The sequence below is a fragment of the Eschrichtius robustus genome, chromosome 12, assembly GCF_028021215.1.
Source record: "Eschrichtius robustus isolate mEscRob2 chromosome 12, mEscRob2.pri, whole genome shotgun sequence".
Classification (NCBI taxonomy): domain Eukaryota; kingdom Metazoa; phylum Chordata; class Mammalia; order Artiodactyla; family Eschrichtiidae; genus Eschrichtius; species Eschrichtius robustus.
The window spans coordinates 42269285-42282481 of NC_090835.1; the positions used below are offsets into that span (position 1 = coordinate 42269285).

At 46.7% G+C, this 13197-nt stretch overlaps 1 protein-coding gene across 3 annotated transcripts in view; it reads left to right on the plus strand.

Annotated features, from left to right (window-relative positions):
* Nucleotides 1-13197, plus strand: part of SLC6A20 (solute carrier family 6 member 20) — a 66039-nt gene that overhangs the window by 21432 nt on the left and 31410 nt on the right. For all 3 annotated transcript variants that reach the window (XM_068558989.1, XM_068558986.1, XM_068558988.1), the window contains exons 4-7: nucleotides 403-630; nucleotides 4820-4930; nucleotides 5908-6149; nucleotides 7384-7546. In XM_068558989.1, the coding sequence (XP_068415090.1) occupies nucleotides 403-630; nucleotides 4820-4930; nucleotides 5908-6149; nucleotides 7384-7546 (744 nt within the window). The remainder of the gene's footprint in view (nucleotides 1-402; nucleotides 631-4819; nucleotides 4931-5907; nucleotides 6150-7383; nucleotides 7547-13197) is intronic.

Sequence of the window (13197 nt, forward strand, 5' to 3'; positions counted from 1 at the left end):
GCTGCAGCCGGTGACCGAGTCGTGTCCACTCTGGGCTGATTACTGCAGGAATTGTGGTTTGGGTTTCCTGGGCTGGTGGCTGCAGAAGTTGTGGGTCAGAGTTCGTTTGTCAAAGATGGTCTGGCCATTGTCCCTTTGATTTGGTCTCTCAGACCCACTGTAGAATTCGGTAGATTGGGAGTGTGGAGCCCCTCCCTGCCTGACCCCTCTGCGCAAGCCCCATCCGTGCCCGTGACAAACCCCTCGATTCCCTGTCTGCCTTCAGGGGCTTCAGCCGCCTGCCCTTTGGGGACCAGCGTCCTCTTCCAGGAGCCTCCTCTCAGGGCCACCTCCCGTCCTCCCCACCCCAACCTTTGGCCTCAGTCCTCACCTCTGTGTATAACGTTTGTCTTGATCCCAAAGGATCCCCTGCCGTGGTCCGTGTGCCCACTGAATGGCAACCGTACGGGCTACGATGAGGAGTGTGAGAAGGCTTCCTCGACGCAGTACTTCTGGTACCGGAAAACCCTCAACATCTCGCCGTCCATCCAGGAGAGCGGGGCGGTGCAGTGGGAGCCGGCGCTGTGCCTCATCCTGGCCTGGCTCCTGGTGTACTTGTGCATCCTGCGGGGCACGGAGTCCACCGGCAAGGTGGGACGAGGGCACGGTGTGTGTGTGTGACGGCGGCACGGTGTGTGTGTGTGACGGTGGCACGGTGTGTGTGTGTGTGTGTGTTGGTGGCGGGGGGGGTCAGCCCCGGCCCCGGACAATGGCGAGAAGCTGCGCTGGGTGGGGGAGGGCGAGGAAAGGGATGCTGGCACGAGTCACTTGCTAGTGACTCTAGAGATGGCCAGCGGTGCTCGAAGTCACAACCCTAAATCCCGAAATGAGGACTTTCCCATTTCCTAAAACAATGAGCATTTCTGTCCCAGCCCCAAACCCGTACCACCCAAGGGGTGCCAAGCAACTAAACAGAGTTTTCCTTGCTTTGAAAACTTCACGTTGGCAGATGTCCCCAAGACACCCTCGGCTCTTGACCCTAGCTGCATAGTGGTACCACCTGGAGAGCTTTTAAAACTCTGCTGTCTCAGTCCTACCGTCAGAGGTTCCAGAATGATCATTGTGAGGTGCCCCCTGCGCACTGGGATTTTAAAAGCTCTCCAGGTGATGCTGTGTGCAGCCGAGTTTCAGAACTCAGCTTTGGTCTAAGCTGCTTTCAGTGACCCTCCAGAGCTGTTGGGTCTGATGTAGAAACCTTTTCTCTTTGGTGTGTCCCCAGGTTTATACTCCTGCTGGGGCTGAGACACTTCTTTAATCTGCTCCACGTAGAAAGTTTTCCTGGAGAGTTTCCCTCATCTTCCGTCTCTCTCAAGCTGCAGCAGGCGCTCTGAACCCCCCCGTGTGCCCTGCTCTTACTCAGTCACTCCTCTCACCCTGGGTTAGACGTGCACATTGCTTCAATCTTCAGTCCTTCATGGTAGATTTCACCGTCCCACTCGCCTGAGGCTTAGAGAGGTAAAGTCCTGCCCAAGGGCACCAAGTAGTGAGGCCAGAGCCAGGCAGACCCAGCTTTGCCCCAGAAACTCCCCATCATCTCGGTTTGGTGAGCCACCTCCTGTTTGCCGACACTTTTCATGACTTAATCCCCCAGCTTTTCCCTTCTGAAGGTCCCAAGAATCCACCTGTCCTCATCCTCTTGGCCATCTGAGTTGCCTTCTCTAGCCCCACCATGTGTTTCTTGAGGCATCAAGACCAGAACTACCCACGGTATTTTAGGTGTCCTGTGATGCCCCAGTACCATGCCTAGTAGGACATCTTCTGGTTTCCGAGACCTTGTGGTGGCCAGCATCTTAGCCCTAATAACACCCCATCTCACCGCCGAGCTGAGGGACTAGTGAATCTTCCTGGCGAAAGCTTAGAGTCTGCAGCAACTCACTCTGTCCCGTCTTGAAGCTTCCTGATAATTTATGCTCATAAAAGTTCTTCAATTGGTCTATGCCAGATTATCATGACCATGATCCAAAAGATCCGAGGGCAATATCTGCAAACTTGGAGATTTAATGAGGCCATCCCTTTTCCAGATCATTTAGAAACTTGTTAGATGAGGACATGTCATGCCATGAAAACTTACTCATTCTTAGTGTCTATTTCTTCTGCTTAAGCCACACCTCTCTCCATGATAGAAGTGTCCCAAAAGCTCTCTTTAGTTATTTTTTTAAATTGAAGTATAGCTGATTTACAATTTTGTGTTAGTTTCCGGGGTATAGCAAAGTGATTCATTTATATATATTCTTTTTCATATTCTTTTCCATTATGGTTTATTACAGGATATTTAATATAGTTCCCTGTACTATACAATAGGACCTTGTTGTTTATTGATCCTATATATAATAGTTTGCAACTGCTAATCCCAAACTCCCAATCCACCCCTCCCCTGTTCTCTATGTCTGTGAGTCTCTTTCTGTTTTGTAGATAAGTTCATTTGTGTCATATTTTGGATTCCACATGTAAGTGAGATCATATGGTATTTGTCCTTCTCTTTCTGACATACTTCACTTAGTATAGTATGATCATCTCTAGGTCCATCCATGTTGCTGCAGATGGCATTATTTCATTCTTTTTATGGCTGAGTAATAGTCCATTGTTTACATATACCACATCTTCTTTACCCATTCATCTGTCGATGGACATTTAGGTTGTTTCCATGTCTTGGGCATTGCAAACAGTGCCGCTGTGAACATAGGGGTGCATGTAGCTTTTTGAATTATAATTTTGTCTGGATATATGCCCAGGAGTGGGATTGCTGGATCACATGGCAACTCTATTTTAGTTTTCTGAGGAACTTCCACACTAGTTTTCCATAGTGGCTGCACCAACTTACATTCCCACCAACAGTGTAGGAGGGTTCCCTTTCCTCCACACCCTCTCCAGCATTTGTTATTTGTAGACTTTTTAATGATGGCCATTCTGACCAGTGTGAGGTGGTACCTCATTGCAGTTTTGATTTGCATTTCTCTAATGATTAGCAATGTTGAGCATCTTTTCATGTGCCTCTTGGCCATCTGTATGTCTTCTTTGGAGAAATGTCTATTTAGGTCTTCTGCCCATTTTTGGATTGGGTTGTGTTTTGTTGTTGTTGTTGAGTTGTATGAGCTCCAACAGCTCTATTTACGGGGATTAATTTTGTTAAAGACTGTGTGCCATATCCTGGCCTTCTCTGCTGGAATCTGCTTTTTACCCCTCCAAGATTTTTTTTTCAGATTATTTAGAAATGGTTTTTCCCAATAGTTGAGGCTGGATCACGTGTCCAGCAATCCTGCCAGCTTCCCTGATGGGGGAGAAGTGAGCCAGCCTGGTCTCGACTCCAGAGAGCCTTCAGGGAAACTTGTTCACCTGAGGGGACGGGGGGAGATTCCAAGGGCTTGCTCTAAGTGTCCTCTAAGTGTCCAGTGGTTATGGACATTGGTCACCCCTCCCCTGTTGTCTCTTGATTTCCTTCAGCTCACTCGCCGGATGCCCTCTCTTTCCACCTATCCATTTCCACCTCAGACCTGGTTTATCTTCTTGTAATCTCAGGTGGATTTATTACTCATCTCAAGTTCAATGTTTTCAGTTAAGAAGCAATCATAGAAGACACACCCCGCTTCTGCCTGCCATTCCCAGGGTGAGAGGGGACAGAGCACCACTCTGGTGGCCTTGGAAATTTATGGGAAGATGGGTGCCACACCTCAGTGGGAATGGAGGGCCAGGTGCAACTCAGGCTCATCTGGACTTGGGTCACCAGCTATATTTCTCATAGGAGGATGTAAACATTAAGGGAACTGCTCTCACCAAAAACAAACAAACAAAAACACTTGCAAAGTATTCCATTGCTTTATATATGGGGCTCTTGTGCACATACGAGTTGATATACAGAAAAAAAATTCCAGTCCTAGATGGGCATCCATGCACTTGAAGGTCCCTATTGTAAGGCTTTGTAAAAGTTAAAATTACCCAGAATATGAGAGGCTACTTCTAAATCCACCATGAAAACCAAAGATAAAACATTACTGAACCCATGACGTATGTCAGCAGGGAAAGGTTTTGGTTCACAAAAAATTCCATTGATGTGCAATTTTAAAGCCTCTGGAAGTGAGGCCTTTCATAAAAAATCACTGAATTTCTATCGTATTTATTATAGGGACACCAGTGTCAAGACTTTTCCTTTATGGCACCCATGGCTAAGCTTCTCTCAGGCCCCAGTCCTGGGGATACCTGACATTCCTCCAACCTCTTGGACTTTTTTTTTTCTTTCAGAGACAATATAAATCTTGTAAGTGATTGTGCTTCCTGCTTTGCTTGGGCCACGAGGAAGCTCAGAGATCAATCTGGCTCAGAAACTGGGTAGCACCTCACACACCTATTCTGTGGGCTGCCTTTTTCTTTGGGCTTATCTTACTGGATTGCCCACATTTTCTTTTTACACAGATATCTTTATCTAGCAGTTTTAAAATGTTGATGTGATTATGTATTTTTGTGGGCTGCCTCAAATCCTTTCTGGAAGAAGTTCGGGTTGAAGGGAGGGTGGAGGACAGAGGTCTCTAGGACCTGTTCCCTCTTCTCCACTAAATAAGAGATTTCCTGGTGGTCACACACGTGGGCATCCACATCCCACCACCCAGTTTCCCAAACTTGGAACCTGTGCCTGACCAAGAATCTCGATACCTTTCCAGCTATCAGTAGCCCGAACAGCCAAGACAGTGCCATGGTGTTTCGGGGGGACGGCGGGTCTGCCCTGGGCAAAAGGGCCCTGTAGTCACTGCATCTCCAGGAGGCTGACTCTGCCCTCTGGTGCCCGCAGGTGGTGTACTTCACTGCGTTGCTGCCCTACTGCGTGCTCATGATCTACCTGGTCAGGGGCCTCACGCTCCACGGAGCCACCAACGGCCTGGCATACATGTTCACTCCCAAGGTATGGGCTGGAGGGGAGGGGTCCCGAGGGCACCCCCATGCATCCTGCCACCTTCCAGGATGGGTGGAAGGGGGAAGACCAAGGGTGGGGGGAACAGTAGTGGACCCAGGGAAGGTGGGTGTGAGCCCGCCAGGCAGTGGAGGGGCGTGGATTCTGTCCTCAGACAGGCAGTCCCTTTGCCCTGCTAATTCTGGGGCGTTAAGTCTTCCGTCCACCCTCCTCTTCGTCCTCACTGCCCCCAACCGACTGCTACCCCAGCCCCACATCTGGCCTTCACCCCAGTCTCACCCCAAACCCTCCCTCCAGCCTGTGGACCAAGTTGTTTACCAGGAGCGTCACGCCAGTCAGCTCACCCTCCTGCTCGCACCTCCATGCACCCCGCTCCCGACAGGGGTGCATCCATACTCCGCAGGGCTCTCCGTGATCCGGTCCCAGGCACCCCGCTCCCCAGTCACCCCATAGCTGATGCTAATCAAGGGAGGCCACCATTGCCTTTGGGGCAGGACAAGTTATTCATTTAGCAAATCTGGTCCCTGGAAACAAAATGACTTTGGCAGCACCCCCCCGTTAGTGCCCCCATCACCTTCCAAATGCCCCCTAATATTAGTGCTGGGGTACAACCCAGACCTAGACACCAGCACTGCCATTTCTGGAGGCCCAGGCCCGTGCAGTGCCTGGGTCATGGATCAGGGGCTCAAAACCTTTAAAAGTTATTTTACCCTACACTTTTCAATTGCACACCTCCTGTGGGTAAGAGGCAGTGGAGGGTAGGACATGAGGATGCGTTTTATCTGCTGAGGACCAGGCTGGGCACGCATGGGGCCAGGAGAGCTGGGTTCGGGGCCCAGGCCTGCCTCTGGCTGGCTGTGTGCCACGGGCAAGTTCCTTCCCCTCTCCGGGCCTCCTGCCCCCTGCTAATCTGAGAGCCTGGGATTCCCACCCGGGGTTCTCCAGCGCTGTCCCTGCTGGCTTTCCAGATGGAGCAGCTGGCCAACCCCAAGGCCTGGATCAACGCAGCCACCCAGATCTTCTTCTCGCTCGGCTTGGGGTTCGGCAGCCTCATCGCCTTCGCCAGCTACAACGAGCCCTCCAACGACTGCCAGAAGCACACCGTCATCGTGTCCATCATCAACAGCTCCACCTCCATCTTTGCCAGCGTCGTCACCTTCTCCATCTATGGCTTCAAGGCCACCTTCAACTACGAAAGCTGCTTGAACAAGTAAGCCTGGGCCATACGGTGGGCCCCAGGCCTCAAGGGCGGGGGCAGTGAACCTCCAAAGGCCCGAGCTGAAAGGGTCCCTGGGAGGAGGCAGGCACCAGAATTCAAGGGGTGTGGGGCAAAGGGCACAGGCTGTGCTGTCCTCAATCCAGGGTTCAAATCAGAACCACCAGCAGCTGATGAGCATGAGGCAAGTCGGCGTCTGCCTGAAGGGATGAGGGCAGTTTTGTGTATGCAAAGCACTTAGCACCAATAGGGCATTCAACAGATAAACCTTAGTTTCTTCTGCCCCATCTCCCCACCTCAGAAGTAACCAAGAGCTCTCCAGCTGAGTCATGGAGATTGCAGGATCTACTTTCTGCTGCCCCTTACCCAAAATATAAGAAACATCATCCAGAAGGTGTGCTGTCCAATACAGTAGTCACTAGCCACAAGGGGCTAGTGTAAACATTGAAATGTAAATTGATTTAAAATTAAGTAAAATTTGGGGGACTTTCCTGGTGGTGCAGTGGTTGAGAATCTGCCTGCCAATGCAGGGGACACGGGTTCGAGCCCTGGTCCAGGAAGATCCCAAATGCCACGGAGCAACTAAGCCTGTGCGCCACAACTACTGAGCCTGCAATCTAAAGCCCGCGAGCCACAACTACTGAAGCCCGTGCGCCTAGAGCCCATGCACCGCAACAAGAGAAGCCACTGCAATGAGAAGCCCGTGCACTGCAACGAAGAGTAGCCCCCGCTCACCGCAACTAGAGAAAGCCCGCGTGGAGCAATGAAGACCCAGTGCAGCCAAAAAAAATTAGTTTTAAAAAATTAACTAAAATTTTAAATTGATTTAAATTTTGATTTAAATTGGTTTCCATTTCAATGTAAATTCTTTTAAATCAGTTCCTCAGTTGCACTAGCCTCATTCGAGTACTCAGTTGCCACATGTGGCTAGTGGGTACCATATTGGACAGCACTGATGGAGAACATTCCAATCATCACAGGAAGTTCTGTCAGACAATGTTGGTCCAGAGGTTAAAACAGCCCAGCTGCGTGGGTTTGGTCCCTTTGATCATCACTGTTCCTATCTGAGGCTTCTTCAAAGCCATTCACAATCACCCTGCCCTTTAAAAGCTCACCAGTCAACAGATTCCCTTTGTTGGAGTGACCTCACCTAATCAGAAGAGGCAGAGGGTTTGGTGACAGCGGCCTTTGTAATCAGCGAAGGTCAATCAGCTGCTCTGCTCTGCAGGGTGATTCTGCTGCTGACCAATTCTTTCGACCTTGAAGATGGCTTTTTGACAGTCAGCAACCTGGAGGAGGTGAAAAGTTACCTGGCGTCTGCCTACCCCAGCAAGTACAGCGAGGTGTTCCCACAGATTAAAAACTGCAGCTTGGAATCGGAGCTGGAAACGGTAAGGTTTCTCGGCTTGCTTCTCCCCACACGCTTCACAGGGCCCTCTGGGAGCTGCTCTAGAGAAAGTGCAACTTGAGGGGTATGCGCATCCCGTGAAAATCAGGGAAAACTCGGGACTTCCCTGGCGGTCCAGTGGTTAAGACTCCACGCTTTCAATGCAGGGGCCACGGGTTTGATCCCTGGTCGGGGAACTAAGATCCCACATGCTGTGCGTGGTGTGAAAACAAACAAACAAAAAAACCAAAACAACAACAACTATATATATATATATATATCTTCCTTGTGCCTCTTAGAGGACGAGAACTCTGCCCACTAGTCTCCCCAAGTGCTGCACGGGAATCCCAGTCTCTACACAGTTCCTTTGGGTTCCCTGTGTCCTTTCTTCCTTTAAATTTTCTCTTTTTAAAATTTAAAAATAGAGGAAGGTATAAAGAATAATATAACAAACACACATCTATCCATCTCTCAGAATGAAAAATTGTAAATATTTTGTCATTTTGGGCTCAGATTTTTTTGATGTAAAAGAAAACATTTCAGAGATAAAGGTAAAATCCCCTTTGTTACTGTCCGCAAAGCTTTCACTACTCCCCAGAGGCCAGGACCTTCATTTTGACGTCCTTATTACCCGTATATATTTATGAGTTATATTGTTGTTTTGCTTCACAGTTTTTAACTAGAAATAAGAGGTCCTGGGAGATATCTTTCTCATTCAACATTTCATTTTTGAGACTTGTCTCTGGTGATACATATGGACTCCCAATTCATTCATTGTAAGAGCTACATTTTATTCCATCATTCAAATATCCTACAGTTTACTGGACCCAGGCCAGCGGCCGTGGAAGCCCGGAGTCCTAACCACTGGACAACCAGGGAATTCCCTATGGATTCCCTTACTGATAGACATTTGGGTTTTTCCACAAAACTTTTGCTACTAAAATCACCTTTATTTATATTTTACAGAATTATATTTGCTATGCTGGCAACTTTTTTTTTTTTTTTAACAATTGAAGTATTGTGTTACTTTCTTACATACATCAAAGTGAGTCAGTTATACGTATATATTCTTTTTCATATTCTTTTCCGTTATGGGGTATTACAGGATATTGAACATAGTTCCCTGTGCTGTAGAATACTACCTTCTGGTTTATCCATTCTATATGTATAGTTTCCATCTGCAGGTCCGAAACCCCCAATCAAACCCTCCCCCCACCCCCCTAGGCAACCACAAGTCTATTCTCTATGTATGTCTTTTGTTCTTTCATAGATAAGTTCATTTCTGTCATATTTTAGTTTTTCAAACTTTGTTGAATTTAATTTTTATATTGGAGTATAGTTGATATACACTCTTGTGTTTGTTTTAGACATCCAGCAACCTGATTCAGTTATACATAGACATAGATCTATTCTTTTTCAGACTCTTTTCCCCTATACGTTATTAAAGGGTGTTGAGTAGAATTCCCTGTGCTATAGAGTAGGTCTTTGTTGGTATCTCTTTTATATATATTTGTGTGTATATGTTAATCCCAACCTCCCAAGTTATACCTCCTCCACCCCACTTTTCCCGTTTGGTAACTGTAAGTTTCTTTTCTAAATCTGAGAGTCTTTCTGTTTTGTAAATTGGTACATTTGTATCAATTTTCAGATTCCACCTGTAAATTATGTCATGATATTTGTCGTTACCTGTCTGACTTACTTCATTTAGTATGATCATCTCTAGGTCCATCCTTGTTGCTGCAAATGGCACTATTTCATTTTTTATGGCTGAGTAATATTCCATCGTATATATTCACCACATCTTTTCTATCCATTCCTCTGTCGATGGACATTTTGGTTGCTTCCATGTCTTGGCTGTTGTAAACAGTGCTGCAATAAAGGTTGGGGTGCATGTGTCTTTCCAAATGATGGTGTTCTCTGGGATTACGCCCATGACTGGGATTGCAGGATCGTATGGTAGCTCTATTTTTAGTTTTTTAAAGAAGCTGCAGATTGTTTGCCATAGTGGCTGTCACAAATTTCCATTCCCACCAGCAGCGTGTAGGCAGCTTCCCTTTTCTCCACACCCTATTCTGCATTTATGCTTTGTGGACGTTTGCTGATGGCCATTCTGACTGGTGCGAGATAATACCTTGTCCAAGTTTTGATTTGCATTTCTCTAATAATTAGCGATGTTGAATATCTATCCCTGTGCTTTTTTTTTTTTTTTAAACAGTGTGAGTAAAGCTAAACTCTTGAAATTGGCTTCTTGAAAGTCGGCCCTGTTTTGAATTCTTTTTCTGTTACCTACAACAGGATATTTCTTTAGACCAGGGGTCATTTACTGCCCAGCAGGCCCTGTGAATATTAAGTGCCCATAAGCCCCCTTTTAAGGATGTTATGAGAAACGGCCACAAGGCGGCAGCATTTCTTCATGCCCCACTCTGGTAACTCCGGCAACCAGAGCCTTAGAGAAAGTCGTATTCCTGGGTTGTAAATTACATGGAAAATGCCCGAAGAAAACCCCGAGGGCTTACGTCTCGTCTCGTTACTTCATCCCCTCACCCCACAGACTGATCCCCAACCCCTGCAAAAGTGCCATGCAGATGGTGCTGTGGTACGTAGGGGGGGCGCCTCTAAGGAACGAGGCTAGAGGTGGGAACCCCACCACCAAACCCATGAAGACCAGGTGACTTTTCAAAGCTCTTCCTACCCAGGAGGGTCCACCGTCCTTTGGGTGCACTAGGCTTGCTTCAGCTGTAGGAGGACCTGCCTGGATCTGGAGATTGTAGTCCCATGCAGAGGGGACCAGGCACTACAGGTCCCAGGGGGGGGCTCTTTTGCCGGCACATCCTCCCACCCAGCTCCCTCAGCCCCAGCATACTCCAGCCTTGGGACCCAATCCTGCTCAGGCTCCAGGGATGTGACACCAGCCCAGGTCACCGAGGCCTCAGGGCAATATAGTAGGCATTTTTTTCCTCTTTTTTTTTTTTAAATTTAATTTTTACTTTCTGTTGGAGTATGGTTGATTTACAGTGCTGTGTTTGAGTTTTACAGCAGCTTGATTTAGTTATACATGTACCTGTTCTCTTTCAGATTCTTTTCCCACATAGGTTATTACTGAGTGTTGAGTAGAGGTCCCTGTGCTCTCCAGTAGGTCCTCATTGGTTATCTATTTTTATACATACATATATACATATATATGTATATATATATTAGTGTGTATGTGTTAATCCCAACCTCCTAATTTCTCTCTCCCCCCTCTGCAACTTCCCCCTTTGGCAACTCTAAATTTCTTTTCTAAGGCTGTGAGTCTGTTTTTGTTTTGTCAATTATTTCATTTGTATCTGTTTTTAGATTCCAGGTGTAAGTGATATCATATTCGTCTTACTGTGTCTGAGTTACTGGACCTAGTGAGATCATCTCCTGATCCATCCATGTTGCTGCAAATGGCATGATTTCATTGTGTTTTCTGGCTAATAGTCCACTGTGTATATGTAGCACATCTTGTTTATCCATTCATTCATCTCGGTGGATTTTCGGTAGTTTTGATGCCTCGGCTATCGTAAATCTTACTGCAATGACCACTGGGGTGCATGTGTGTACTCGAAGGATGGTTTTCTCTGGATATTTGCCCAGGAGTGGGATTGCTGGATCTTATGGGAGCTCTATTTTTCAATTTTTAAGGACCTTCCCTACTGCTCTTCATTGTGGGTATTACCAATTTACCTTCCTCCCAACAGCATTGTTGGGTTCCCCTTTCTCCACGTCCTCTGCTGCATTTATTCTTTGGAGAATTTTTGATGATTGGTGCCAGGGGATAACTCGTTGTCATTTTGATTTCCATTTTTCTACTCGTTGGCGACGTTGAACATCTTTTCACGTGCTTTAAAACAAACAAACAAAAAAAACACAACAGGGTGAGTAAAGTTAATCTCTTGAAATTGTTTTCTTGAAAGTCGGCCCTGTTTTGAATTCTTTTTCCGTTACCTACAACAGGACATTTCTTGAGAGCAGTGATCATTTAGTGCCCGGCAGGCCTTGTGAATATTAAGTGACCATGAGCAGCGTTTTAAGGATGTTGTTATGAGAAGCGGCCACAAGGCGGCAGCATTTCTTCATGCCCCCACTCTGGTAACTCGGGCAACCACAGGCTTAGAGAAAGCCGTGTTCTGGGTTGTAAATTACATGGAAAATGCCCGAAGAAAACCCCAAGGGCCTGTGTCTGGATACTTCCCACCCCCCTCACCCTGCAGACTGATTCCCAGTCCCTACAGTAGTGCTATGCTGATGGTGCTGTGGTTCGTAGGTGGGGCGTCTCTAAGGAAGGAGGCTGGAGGTGGGAACACCACCAGCAGGAGCCGTGGAGATCCGGTGTCTTTTCACAGCTCTTCCCTCCCAGCGGGTCCACCATCTTTTGGGTGCACTAGGCTTGCTTCAGCGGTAGGAGGACCCGTCTGGATCCAGAGATTGTGGTCCCATGCAGAGGGAACCAGGCACCACAGATACAAGGTGGGGGTGCTCGTTTGCTGGCACATCCTCCCCAGCTCCCTCAGCCCCATGACAGCCCAGCCTTGGATCCCAAGCCTGCTCAGGCTCCAAGAATGTCACACCAGTCCTGGTCACCGAGGCCTCAGGGCAATATAGTCTGCATTTTTTTTTTTAATTTATTTTTTATTTTCTGTTAGAGTATGGTTGATTTACAATGCTGTGTTTGAGTTTTACAGCAGCTTGATTCAGTTATACATATACAAGAACCTATTCTCTTTCGGATTCTTTTCCCACATAGCTTATTACTGAGTGTTGAGTAGAGGTCCCTGTGCTCTCCAGTAGGTGCTCATTGATTATCTATTTTATAATTATATATATACATATATATTAGTGTGTATGTATTAATCCCAACCTCCTAATTTCTCTCTCCCCCCTCTGCAACTTCCCCCTTTGGTAATTCTAAATTACTTATCTAAGGCTATGAGTCTGTTTTTGTTTTGTCAATTAGTTCATCTGTATCCTTTTTTAGATTCCACCTGTAAGTGATATCATATATTTGTCTTACTCTGACTTATTGGACTTAGTTAGATCACCTCCTGATCCATGTTGCTGCAAATGGCATGATTTTGTTCTGTTTTCTCGCTAATAGTCCACTGTGACACGTATGGCGTTTTCTTTATCCATTCATTCAACTCGATGGACATTTCGGTAGTTTCGATGCCTCGGCTATTGTAAATCTTACCTCAACGACTGTTGGGGTCCATGTGTGTATTCGAAGGATGGTCTTCTCCAGATATTTGCCCAGGAGTGGCATTGCTGGACCTTATGGGAGCTCTATTTTTCAATATTTAAGGACCTTCCCTACTGCTGTCCATCGTGCTGTTACCAATTTACCTTCCCGCTAACAGGGGTTCCTTGTTCTCCAGACACTGTCCCGTATTTATTGTATGTAGACTTTTTGGGTTTTTTTGACCAGGCTGATTGTCTTTCCTACTGCTGTGAGGTGGCAACTTGTTGTAGTTTTGATTTGTATTTGTGTCATAATTATATATTTTGAACTCTTTCCTTGTGCCTTTTGGCCATATATATATTTTTGGAGAAGTGTTGTTTTAGGTCTTTTTTCCATTTTTTTGATTGGGTTGATTTATTGTTGAGTTGTACATGCTGTTGGTATATTTTTGAAAT